This window comes from Podarcis vaucheri (genome assembly GCF_965113315.1).
Source record: "Podarcis vaucheri genome assembly, chromosome: 2".
Taxonomy (NCBI): Eukaryota; Metazoa; Chordata; class Lepidosauria; order Squamata; family Lacertidae; genus Podarcis; species Podarcis vaucheri.
In genome coordinates this window covers 59,782,000-59,795,796 of record NC_138760.1, presented here as the reverse complement: position 1 = coordinate 59,795,796, position 13,797 = coordinate 59,782,000, and the positions used below count along the sequence as shown (strand labels likewise).

At 41.1% G+C, this 13,797-nt stretch overlaps 1 protein-coding gene across 11 annotated transcripts in view; it reads left to right on the top strand.

Annotated features, from left to right (window-relative positions):
- Positions 1–13,797, top strand: part of ARHGAP26 (Rho GTPase activating protein 26) — a 211,261-nt gene that overhangs the window by 132,083 nt on the left and 65,381 nt on the right. For all 11 annotated transcript variants that reach the window (XM_082213473.1, XM_082213467.1, XM_082213470.1 and 8 more), the window contains 2 exons: positions 13–71; positions 2,413–2,518. In XM_082213473.1, the coding sequence (XP_082069599.1) occupies positions 13–71; positions 2,413–2,518 (165 nt within the window). The remainder of the gene's footprint in view (positions 1–12; positions 72–2,412; positions 2,519–13,797) is intronic.

Genomic DNA, 13,797 nt, shown 5'->3' with positions numbered 1-13,797 from the left:
TCCGTATCCTAGAATGCTTCCTGGACCGCTCATGATGTATCAGTTTCAAAGAAGCTTCATCAAAGCAGCAAGTAAGTCTTTTGTCAGAACCTCTTGAAGGAGAGAAAACTTTTTTTGAGGGGAGGCACATCAGCTTGTAAAGTAAGATTTGCAGATAAGAATAGTACTGTGGTGCAAGAGAGCATGCCTGCCATGAGCTTGCTGCAATAAAAATGTGCCAGAACTTTCTGGAAGCACTTGCATGGCCACTTGGATTTGTGCTGCTTTCTATGATTCCAGTACCTGTTGGGGTGACTAGACTTATTCAGTTCCCCCACATAATTAGAATTACATGAGTGAAAGAGCCAGGGAGGCAGGATGATCTTACTAGCCCTGCCACACCTTCATAGGATTCTTGTTGTTGACAGGCTCTAGCAATAAGCCAAGCACCAGAGCACCAATGCCTGCCACAGGGAGCCCTCTATGCTCGTGGAGTTTCTCCATGGAATTTAGTTCTCAGATCAAATCGTTTCAGTCTGGGAGCCGAGTGTCACAATAGGGATAACGCCTCCATTTAATTTCAGGGTGGTGTCATGACTCAGTCACCCTGGAAGACATTCTAGCTTTTTCATTGAAGTTTGATGTCATGTATTTCAGACCAAAGAGTAGAATTTGAATGTTGCATTAAGACTTACTGAGACTGCTGAAAACCACCCTGTCCCTGTCTTGAATGAGCAGTGAACTGATTTCATTCAAGCACCAGATTTTTAAAATATGCTTATCCAGCTGTTCTCACGAGAGTGGGAGGAGAATGTAGGTTAAGTCATGTATGTGGGTTACATAGTAGTTGGAGAGTACATAGTACTATTATTGCTTCTGCATGGGGCCCTCCTAGGTCACTATCTCAACAACCCAGTAAAGTAGGTTAGGCTAAGGGAGAGAGGCAACCCTACAGCCTCCCAGTGAGCTTTATGGCTGAGCAGGAATCTTCAGCCAAGTCTCCCAAGTCCAACACTCTGTTCACTAGTCACTTGGCTGCTGTGACAAAAACACTTGTATGTAGAAACAATGATGTTGTTGTTATTTGTACCCTGCCCATCTGATTTGGATGCAACAGCCACTCTGGGTGACTTCCCACACATATAAAAACATAATAAAACGTTAAACTTTAAAATACTTCTTTATACAGGGCTGTCTTTAGATGTCTTCTAAAGGTTGTAAAGTTACTTATCTCCATGACATCTGATGGAAGAGTGTCCCACAGGGGAGGTGCCACTACCGAGAAGGCCCTCTGCCTGGTTCCCTGTAACCTCACTTCTTGCAGTGAGGGAACCACCAGAAGGCCTTCAGAGCTGGACCTCAGTGTCTGGGCTGAACAATGGGAGTGGATATTCTCCTTCAGGTATACAGCACCAAGGCGATTTGGGGTTTTAAAGGTCAGCACCAACACTTGGAATTGTGCTAGGAAACATACTGGGAGCCAATGTAGGTCAATTTCATTTCAAAAGGCTTGGCAGGTTGTGTGTGTGTGTGTGTGTGTGTGTGAGAGAGAGAGAGAGAAAGAGAGAGAGAGAGGGATTACTCCTTTAACGTAACAAGATGGTTGACAGGTGTTTCTTTACTCCTGAAAGTATTTGTGGGAAGGCCCACACTCATTCACGGCAGCACAGAGCCCTTTACAGTTGGCTTCTAAGCAGACAGCTTTTCCACACAATGCTGAGTGGTCTGCAGAAATCTGCATGCAGCTGTGAGTGAACTTGAGGCTTTTGTACATGTTTTCAGGCTGAAAAAAAGGACTTCCTTCAGCACCTTGTTATGCTCAAAAGCTCCCCACATCTTTTATGGGGAACAAAGATCTATGCAGGAGGTTTGGGAGTTGGTTATAGAGGTATTAATAGTACAGGGTTATAGTGGTATTAATTTATTTCAATGTATTTTTTAATTCACTTATTCTGCTAAAAAAAATGTTCCTAGAGCAGCTTACAGATTACTAAAAAAAGACAGTCCCTGCCCTCAGGCGTTCTGTTTTAAAAGCACAAAAGGAGAATGGATTGGGAGAGAGGAGGAAATAAGCAAAATACAGGTTCCTAGTTGCAAGTTCCTAGTTGACCAGCTGGGATTTAGGAAAGTTCAAGGAAAGGAGGTATCAGAAGTTACTGGTCTCTCAGTTGCAATGATGGAGTGGCTCTGCATCTGTTCCTCTGCTGCAGCCTGACAGAATGAATGATAATAGTACCTAGCATTTTGAACGTTGAAAGTGTTCTGCATGCATTGTTGTATTGTAATCGTTAAACCAGCTCTGCATATATCTTTCTATTTATAGTGCATGCTATAAAAATATAATTAAAGGAAATCCGGGGATTTAGAGTTGTATTGTAAAGTTGTTTGTTGATGCATCAGATCTATTCTGAGAAATATCTTATCATGTTGCAGAACTGGAGAATCAAGAATCTCGAACCTCGGAGATCCATACCTTAGTACACAGGCTCCCTGAGAAAAATAGGCAGATGCTCCATTTGCTCATGAATCACTTGGCAAAGTAAGTGCATTGGCTTTAATAAACCATTGGCTGCTTCTCTACAGCCTTCAAAGTGGAAAAATGGAATAACCATCTAAGACACCCTTTGCCAACCTCCAAATATTTTTGACTATGGTCATGCTGTATGGGGCTGATGAAAATTGTAGTCCAAAACATCTGTAGGGTGGCAGGTTGGTGAAGTCTGTTCAATAATATGGATAGCTCTTCTGCCCCCATGCATCTTGTTTAAAGCCATGCTTTGGAACAGGGTTCTGTGCATCAAAAGCAGAGGTGACCAATCAGCAGCCCTAACAGAGCTTTTAGTCATGCCTTGGATGCATGTGCTCCATAACTATGAGTATGTGCCATTGATTTTATTAAAGCATGACCCTCCATGAAGGATATACTTCTGTCTCCTGGCCCACTCACTGGAGAATAAACTGCCTCCCTTAATACCAAAATTGGACACCCCTAATCTAAAGAATCCCCAGCTGATACCTGCCCAGGCTTTTCACAATCTCTGCACTGCATATTTGTGGTACTGGGTGGTTGGTTTGTGACTAGGGCATATGAGGTCAAGGATCTGTTCCCTGTTTTGGAACATGTTGCTCTTGCAAGAAACGTAAGTTAGAGATTTGGGAACAAGATTGAAACAGGGAGTGAAAATACACATGGAACTGTACTGTTGTTCAGTGTGGAAAACCCAAGATATAGCTGCTCTGCCCCAGTTGTAATGCAGTTGCAAAGCCCAGTTTGTTTACATGATGTTTTATGTGATACATATATTTGACATACCTCCTCTGGCAGATCTTTAGAAAAGGAAAAAGTGGCTGGTCCTGATGAGGAGCTCTCTTTCTTGTTCTTTCAGAGGGTCAAACTAGAACAGACACCAAATATCAGCCCTTCCCTCCTCTGTCAGTTCTCCAGTGCAGACCACCCCTAAAAGCTGCTATTGGCCACTGGGGGAGGGGGCGTTCCCACACTGTGCATTTTTGTTGTCCCCTCTTCAGTTTACCCAGATTGTGAAGCACTTGGGGGGGGGAGGGCAACTATCTATTGGAAAATTTCTCTTTTTCTCTCTGTTTCTATGTACATATGTGCACGTGATTAAAAACCTGTGTCACAGTCCTGATCCAAATGCTTCCCCTCTTCTGTGGCTGGTTTTAGCCCCCCACCCATATGCCAGAGATGCATTTATGCTCCCCTAACATCATAACTAATTTGCTTATCATGTGCACATTTTAGGCAAAGTTATAATTTAGTACAATAATCTAAGCATATTCCAAAACCTATTTTTTAAAATGACAAACTCAAAACAAAATGTTAGGAAACACGTGGACAGTTTCATAGTGCTGCTTTCTATTAACCCTTGCATAACATTTCATTGCAATTTGAGCTTATGCATTTGTTAATAAACTTTTGTAGTCATAATAGATGCCATAGGAGTGTTAGCAATGGTCTGAAAGGGAATTTAATTTGTTGCATTTACTCAGCAAATTCTACTGTTAATAAAAGCTCTCACTGCACAGTGCTGTTCCACTTTCTACCTTTTAATCCACCTTCATTTTCGTCATCTGTTTTTACAGTCATGAAAATTCGTCTCTGCTATGGCGATGGTAGACATGTGGGTTATAGTGGCAAAACAGAGCTACATGACTCATTCAAATTACTTCCCCCTGCTCCAACTGCCAAAACACTCCTTTGCTTAGCATTTGAAGGGGAAAACATCTGGAATGACTAAGCAGCTTTATGTGTCAGTTACAAGAGTTAGTAGGCTGTGACTTGCCATCCTCCTCTCTGTATCAGAGGAATATGTGTACAGGAATAACATAGAAGACTTTGGAAAATGCTGGAATGAGTTAGGCTATAAATACCTCTCTGGAACAGCACACAGATAGCAGTATAAAACAGGGAAAACAAACAAACTTTGAAATGTGCTTTAAGAAGACAGAGTCCAGATGCTGTTTTGACTATGTGTTCATGCAATGAAGAGCATGGCTTTTAAAACCAGAAAGCTGGTTTGGATCTTAGTTATTAAAAAAAAATGAAAGCTTTCCCTAAAAGAATATGGAATTCCAGATAATTCTAGCAGCCAAACCTTTTTCTGGAATGTTGTGATGATGAGTTCATTTGAAAAAAGAAAGTTCAAAAGCGAGAGAAGATTTTTGTTACACTTGGAAAAGGAGGAGAGAGGGCGGCTGCTTCAAGATGTGTTCTCTTTTACCATACGCGTCATTGATAAGCAGTTTAAGGAGAAACATGAAATCTTATTAAGAAAAGAATGTGTTTAACTTTACAGATAGGGTTCTCTAGACCTAACACATAGTCAAATGTAGTTTTGCACTGTGAGGTTCAGTTGTTCATGTAAATCTTGCCATTTGTGGGGAAGTGAAAGAGTCTCTCTCCTACTATTTTGAGTATTTTTTTCACACCTGCTTGTGCATGTTCTTTCCTTGCTTCAACTTCAGCTTCATTGTCATTTTCTTGAAAAGGCTTGTTCACTTTGCGATCCAGTTAATCAGGGATCACTGGGTGAAAGTGATTGGCCACATGGTCATAATGTCATCTTTTTTAGATACTTGACATTATTGCTGAGAGCAAATGCCTACTTTGAATGTGTGGGTGGGGGGCTGGGGAGGAAGAAGACAGCTGCCTGTAGCTCAGGTAACCAGGCTGACACTTCCTATCATGTTTCTGGCAGTATTTTTTGCTTGCTAGTACTGTGCAGCAGATGTTTGCTCCAAACTAGTTTTGGGTATGTGCACTTAATGCATGACTAGTTGGGGCAGAATCTGAACGGATGACAAGCTTGGTGAGTTGAAAGTAACGGTGTGAATAGATGGCATCTCCTTGGCTAGATTGGGACAAGGAAGCATCAATTTAGTTGCCTCACCAAAAAGAGATGCATATCATTTCCCTCTAATATCCATTTCCCTGTGAGAAGTTTTTCTCTTTCACAAATAGGTCTTTAGTATCAATGGAACAGTGTGGGACATCATGGGGAGTGGAAATGTTCACTGAATGCTCCCCTGCCCCTGCATTTTGGCAAAGCTTAAAAGCATCCCAAAATTGTTGTGTTCAGATCCCTGCATAGCTATAGATTTGCCGAGTTCCCTTGGATTAATCACATGCTGCCATGGTTCTCCGCAAGTCAAGTGGGACGAATGGTATCTGTCTCATTTGTTTGTTGCAAAGAGAGAGCAGAAGGGTTTTGTACTGTTGCACATAAAAAAGTGATGATATTTGTTATTTATACCCCACCACCAGTGTTTGTGATGCTTACACAGTTTTATATGTGGTGTACACAAGTCCCTGCTACCAAGGAGATCATACTGTGGAACAGGCAATGGCAAAGCAATGGAAGGAGGAAAAAATGAGGGCAGTGCAGTAAAATGTGGTGAAATACTGTCACAGGTTCTTGATGCTTGTTGGGGATTGAGCTTTGCAAATCAATGGATCAGCGAGTTTTCAGAAGGGATGTGAAGGAAGGGGAAGAGGTGGAACCCCAGGTGTATAAAGATAATATGACAAAGAATGCTTTAATGTGTTTGTGCTGACAGAATAATTCCTTTAGGCGCCTCTGCATGGCAACTTAGCCAAGCAACACCTTTAATTTGAAAGGCTAGATAGCATATTGGCTGTCCTCATTTCATGGAGTGTTTCCATGCCATTATTTACCTTCATTTCAAGTTTTCCTGGAGTTAGTTTATCGGTCAGGCTATTAAAGCAGAATACTAGAATATTTTAAAATATTATTATAAAGACATTTCCTCATAATAGACGTCACAGATTCATACAAATTCAGATTCATGCATTCTGATGTGTGTGTAAGATAGAATTTGTGTGCACATCTGAGTAGTGAACACAGGAAAGATAAAATGTCGGATACTTATTATGATAGTTCCCTCCGATGGACTGTATAGATCTGGCCAAGTTGATGCCCTAGCTGTCATAAATATCTAGGAAGCTTTTGTAGAGTTTGCTTATCCATCTGTTTTAAAGGGCAACTTTGAAATTATTCAGTGTTCAAAACACTGTGACTGTGTTTTGTTGTTGTTTGGTGTGACAGAGATCAACAAACATAATCCCAGATCTGGGGAAATTTTGAAATAAAGTACTGGTAATTTAGGATGAACAAAATGTCTCTCTTCACTATCCCTCAATAAGTTCCAGATATAGACTTTGCAAGGGAAGGTATGAGTCTCTATATTTGTGTACGGCAGTGTGAGTTCTTTTGTCAATAGGAGAGAAGGATAATATAGTATGAGGTGTGTATTTAACATTCTTTGTGATTGGACAGGAAGGGGTGATGTTTGATGTAGCTCTCCAAGGAGACCAGATATGAAGCTGGCACAGATATTAACCCACACAATTTTGAACAATTATCACATTAAAGGCCTCTGTCAGCCTTCACCTAGGTGAAGTACCTGTTGTTCCTGTTTCAATCCCTCTATAGCTTGTATTGAGAGATTGAGTTTAATCAGAATCAAAGCATTTTATTGAATATAATACATTTTAAAAATCAGAAAAATATTTATTCCTGCTCATTTATTACCATATTGTGGGGTTTGTGTATTACATTTCTATGCCACCTTTCTTCCAAGGAGCTGGAAGAGGTATACAAGATTTTCCTCCTTGCCATTTTTATCCTCACAACAACCCTGTGAGATAGTTTAAGTGGAGAGACTGTGACTGGTCAGCCAGGGAGCTTGACGGCTGAGTGAGGATTTGAACCCTAGTCTCCCAGGTCCAGTCCAACACTCTTCACCACTGCACTAAACTGGCTCTGGTTTATGCTGTGGAGGAGGATGGAAGCAGCTGGAACATCTGGCATTATGGGAGACTACCAAGAGGCACTAGAGATAGCCCAAACATTGCCAAGAAAGGCCACAAAGAATGACGTCATGACTTTACGAATGTGGCTTAGTTGTTCCTTCTCTATAATCTTGCCCAGCAACATCTAGGTCATGTCTCATGGCCCTGGGCTTGCCATTTTATGAAACCATTCTAAGCCAATATTATTTCGAGATATATTCTGGAGAATAAGGTTTGTATAGGGGGTTTCCAAAATGGAAATTCTTGATTGTTTTTTAAACTGCACCTTGAACCTGTTCTTCATAGACAAAGTTGGCCTCCCCTTCATATTTTATGGCTGTTACATGACTTGCAGTGTGGACAAATTGCTTCACTATAAAGTGAGTGCAAGAATTTCACATCTTGAAGGCCAGAAATATTTGTTTTCTCCTAAATTGAATAGAAGCACTTCTGCTTTACAAAGTAGGTCACTGTGGTGTTGGAGTGATGCCAAGAGTTTAGCCTTGGGTACTTGAAGTAGGAGCTCTGGAATGTTTCATGACCAGCATGTGTGGGGGTAGTATTGACTGGTATGAACACAATTTTCTTCTTCTGGTAGAGCTTTTTAAAAACCCATTGTCTTTTGGCATGAAATGGACTCATTGATTATCTTTTAAAGAAGAATTTGATATACTGTGAAACAAAAAAATAAATGAGCCTAGAGAAAAACATACTTTAAAAAAATGAGTGTACACAATTTATTCTGAGTATCTTTAATTATGTCCCTGTTTACGCAAGATTCTATCTATCTATATCTATCTGTCTGTCTATCTATCATCAATCTATCTATCAATCTATCTATCTTTCCAAAGTTAAAACTATACTCAAGGTGGCTTACAACATATAAAAATTACACAAGCATAAAAAAGTAGTCATAAACAAAATATCAAAAAGTACACAACCAAATTGAACAATTTTGACACAACTCATAAGATACATAACAAAGATACCAAAAATAACAACAACTAGGCCTCGTTGATATATTGATATATCGTCCAGGACTGATATGAGGAGCATACCACGATGTCGGCTTCACTCAGCAGTGTATCGCTGGTGAAACCGCCAGCACTCCTGAGTCCCTCTGCTAGCATTGTCCGCTGGAGGGAGTCAAGAGTTCCTTGCTTCAGTGGACGCTGTTAGCAGGGGACTCGGGAGTGGCAGCAGTTTCACCAGTGATATATCACTGAGTGAAACCGCCATCCCACTCTGCCCTAATAAGATGGCGGGGCGCCGATATAGCTTGTTCCTCCCTCTGCATCTTTAAACTGCTCGACTGAGGAGTGTGCAGCTGCCCTTTGCTCAGTTGAGCAGTTAAAGGAGCCCCTAGCCCGGTGCTGGCTCTGCAAGCCAGAGATGGGGCAGGGGCTCTGTGAAACTGCTCAGTTGAGGGGAGTACGGTTGCCACTCCCTGCATTGAACAGTTAAAGGATCCCCAATGCTGTCTCAGTTGGGGGGAAGGATAATCCTTCCCCCCAGCTGAGCAGCACAAACAAGCTGCATTGTCACAGCCCACGAGATGAGAGTTGGGGCAGTTTCATCCGGTGTCTCTCGGGCAGAGGCAAAATCATCTTGGTTTTTCCCACATCGCTGTATATCGCCAAACCACGGTGTTTGGCTGGTGATACAACGTGATGTTGAAATGTTGCTATCACCCAGCCCTAGTAACAACCCCTGCCAAACAAAAACCCCTAAACAATACCCCAGCCCCTAGCAAAGTAAGAAGTGACGTAGCAAATGTATTGCTGTCCATGAAACAAAACTTGTCCAAGTAAAGCTGTAAATGGATTAATAGTATAAGTCTATATATGTCTATTCAAGTATAGGATTGCACTGAGTTCAATGGAGCTTAGTCCCAGGTAAGTGAGACTGCAGTCTAAATTTCATGACTAGCCATGATATGTTATCTGGGTAATTGCTTGTGAATTATTGCAGAGAAAGGAGATAATCAGCAATTCTAAAGTAACATAAGTGAGGTTCAAGAAACAGAAAGTTTTGCCATATTATACATACAGTGCTGTATAGCGGGAAATAATTATTTAAATCCATATTTTCAAGTGAATGTTCTTATGCAAATAACCCTATATTATCAAAGTTATAGATTGTGAAGATGTTCATTTTTTGGAATTAGGCTGGTCTTTGCATCTCACCTGATTCACTTGTTGAATTTGTCAGTATGATTTTATAGGCACTTCAGTTTTCTGACTGTATTCTCTTGAGTACAACAGTTTTCACTACATATTGAACATAATTGTAAGACAGGATGAGGCAGAGAGGTAATAAATATACAATAATGTAACCGTCTTCTAAGAGGCATATGAGGGCAGCAGCAGAATATTCAGCATAATTGTTTGTACTGAGAGAACAAAATAGTTATCTTTAGTTTCTAGCTTGGCCTTGGTTATTCTGAAATGGTGACCGCACTTTAAAAAATGTCTTCAGTTGTTTTTAAATAAACAGTTTGTACAGCTGCTGTTCACCAGTGGTTCTTGGATGTGCTTTTGGGTTGCCGTTACTTCATCCTGCTTCTTATCGCCTTACACGCAGAGCTCTTGTTTTATAGCAGTCTCACCCAAGCTATTGGTTTATTTTCCTTGCAAGGTCAAAAAATAATAATGTTGAACATCTGATTTAGGGGTAGGGTGAGCACTCTCTCTCTCTCCATCCTCTACACACATATGGATTTGTCGCCAGCACCATTCATTCTCATCCAGTGTGGCACAGCTCCTGTTTTGGTGCAATAATACCTTCTCAACTATCTGTTCAATCCAATAGATTCCCCACTCCCCCACCCAGAAGCTAAGGGAATATACTCAAGGGCTTTGCTAGAAGAGCTTTATGGGATTCAGAACTTTGCATAATGATTCACTGGTACGTGTTGGCTAGTGAAATGCATTGCCTTATATAGAATGTTCTCTTCAAAATTTTCTGCAGCTCTTCTGGCAGAGTTCTGTGTAACTCAAACACTTGCACACTTCCTTCGCTATATAAATGGGATGGTGCTTTTATAAACAAAGACATTTGTAGCAAACAATTTCTTAATTAATCTCTTGCGCAGGTTGTTTCCTTCTTGTTCTAAATGGTTCCTACTGGTTCTGTAAAACAATAGCTAGTTATTTACAGCCAAGATTGAAGGTTATACAACCCTCAATGGCACTGTGTCATAGCATTTACTTCTGTTTTCGGTTGTTGTCTTTGCCTTGGTTTGGATAGCAAGCCTGCTCCCTCCCTACTTCCTCTCCCCTCCACCCTTCCACTGGCACAAAAAAATAAATAAACCACATGGCTCTAATTTTAAAAAAGATCATTGTGACCTGAGAGAAGCAGTCTTGCTTCCTATCCAGTGTTTCCTTTGGATTCACAGCCCCTGAAAAAGTGAAGATAATCTTTCTGCAGCTCCATACAAAGGCACCTGCTTAATGGACAATCAGCACACATGTATTATTGGCAGGGCATCCTTTTGATTTTGGAAAGCAGAGCAGGCAACTGGACTGATCATGGGGTGCGATTTTGCTACAACTTATTGGGAGTAACCAAGACCACTCCAAAGTTAGAAGCAATTACCTGAGCTCTGTCCACCAGGTTCTGCAGTGTTACTGCTTGCCCCATGTCTCCACCATTTTCCCCACTAGGCTCATGGTTCTGGATGAGGCCCTACTGCCTTCACTCTTGTGGTGGCTGTTTATGTTGCTATTTGACTGATTTGTGTTTCCAGGAAACTGTTTGAATCCAATATTGTCTGGGAATTTCCACTGAACTCTGAAGTCTTAAAAAGGCTTCACATTAATTCTCTGGGCTTTGCTACATAAACATTGCCTTCCCCACCTTCCTAAAAGCAAATTGGGTGCTTTGACCTTGCGTGGAAAAAATGTGTACCTCTGGCCAGAAAACAACTTTTTCAAAGAGCAGTATTCACAACTGAGTGAAAATATTTCCCCGCAATGTGAGCTGCAAGTGCAGCTTTGCCCCACACTCATATTTTGAGATGCCTGTAGTAAGGACATATTAACCTTGAGGCCTAAGGGCAGCTTGAGTTTAGTGACTGTACAACAGGACAGAGGGCTTCAGACAAGCCCCACAGGGGATGTGTGAGAGGAGCCTGATGGGCTAGTATTCCCCTATCATGCCAATTCACCTAACAGCCACACCCTCTGCTGCCACTGTGCATTTTGTGTTCTTGAGAATATGTCCTGATTCCAGTGTCTAGAGAATTTCCACACAAGGGGATTCCCTTGCCCAATCATGATCTCTCCTCACACCTGGAATTCCCTTCTTCTGTGGATTAGTGCAGAACCATGACTATCCTATGCACACCCTGCAACTTATATAATTTATTCCTTGAAAGGTTTTTCTAAATGGTAGGTGGTTGGGATATCCAAAGGTTATTGCTAAATTGTGGCTGGAATAATTCCATAAGCAATCTGTGGGTGCTGCACAGGGGAATAAAAGGTGGCAATGAAAGAGGAGAATACTAGGAATTAGGTCAATTCCCTACAGTTGGTTGTTCTGGGTAGTCATCCTTTCATGGTGATTAAGAAATAATCCCAGGAGTGCTAAATTCTGTGGAAGACCACCCAGACTACACACTGACTGAAGATATCAGAGTTCATCAGGTCCCCCATCGGCAGTCTTGGAGATCTTGAGTGTTGGTGTAAGGGAGCCTCCTCAGGGCTGTTTCAAGGGGATTCTGCTGTGGGTTCCTTGGTGCTTCAGTCCAAGTGCCATCAGTTGAACACCTGGTGGAGTCTGAAGGAGAGGCTCATCTACTCCCCAGCCCTTGAGAGTTTAGGCACTTCTAAAAATATTCAAGCTTGAGCCATATGCCCACAACAAAGTATTCACCTGAGTTCAAAGTTGCTGAGTAACTCCAAAGTAAAGGATTGCTTATGAGATAAGGAGGCCTTAGTGTCTTTGAGGGTATAGGTTTCAAGGTCTACTCACAGACTATAGCTGTTGAAGCAGGACAGTCTCTGAAGAGTCGTGGCATCACTGTGTTGGATTAAGAATACTGATGTCCAGCGGTACAAATACAAACAAAAAACAACCCGGATCTGATAAATGAGAAGTTTTGGGTTATTTTAAAGGGCATATCCTTAGCATGAAGCTGAATAAACACGGCCCATATCAAACCACAAAAAGAATTGATGGTAGCAATAAAGGTGTTTTTTTTAAAATAATTAGTATGAAAATAAAATAATAAAATAAAACATGGTATGAACTAAAGGGAAAGGCTGCAATGACGGTTAATATAATTTGATGTAATAATATTTGTGGAAGTGAAGGCTTTTATCTCAGATTTAATCATCCCTTGGTTTCTGATTTGGTGTTGGAGGTATGACACTTTTTTGAGTGTTTTTCTCAGTTGCCCTGAGTTTCTGTGGTGTTTGTTTTGCTTCAAAGTTAAACTAGGGCAATGCTTGAAAGAGCATACTGTCAATTACCCAAAATGCTTGTGCAACCAATCTGCTTGCCTAGTTTTGATTGTGCTTAACTGAAACCACCTGTAACTGCCGTTTGAAGAGCAGATGCTTCAGAGTCCCTGAATTTATTGTCATGTTTCCATTTGTGAACTGTCCAAGCTACCATTATTTTCTTAAACTTCTTCATTTTTGTTCTGAGATTTGGAGGGCTGGGGCCTTGCTTTAGGCTGTCTGGAGGTTGCCACATGCAAACTTTGATTTGGTTAAACCATCATAGTAAAAATTTGATATAGATGTAGATACACACACACACACACACACAGAGAGAGAGAGAGAGAGAGAGAGAGAGAGAGAGAGAGAGCTATTTACAGGATTAGTTTAAGTCACATTTAACACTGCCTCCTTCTGATAACTGTCACTTGCAAAACCCTACATTTTTCATTCTGTCTCCTGTTGCAGTGTATTTGCATTTTTGTACGCTTATTGTTTCATGGGTTGTCTGAGGCAGCCTTCCCCAAGCCATTGGATGTTTTGGACTACAACTGCTATCATCTCTATTGCCTACTCTGGTTAGGGATTATGAAAGTTGCGGTCCAAAATTTCTGGAGGGCACCAGAATGGTGAAGACTGTTGCACAGTTTCTGGGGTATGACTTCTTAAACTATTAATGTTTTCCCCAAAGAATCTTGACAGCTTGTACTTATTGCTGTTTTTAATTCGTTGTTGGCATTACCTGCCACCCCCTCCCACCCTAATCCCCTCCATGTTGCATCTATTAAATTACTTGAATCTTTGACAAATAACACCAAAGAAAACAACTTTTCAAACTTATAGGCAGTGTTCTTGTAGAAAGAACTGGTGTAGCCAGCTTGGTGCAGCCATTGACCATTTACAAGAGCAAAGGTGTTGGACACAGGTGGTTGGAATTCAAATGGGTCACTTCATTATTATTTACCACTATTATAATTTAAACAATATGAAACCATTTTAGGCCTGTGATGGAGGAGAGTCCAAATCAGGGTGGGGAAC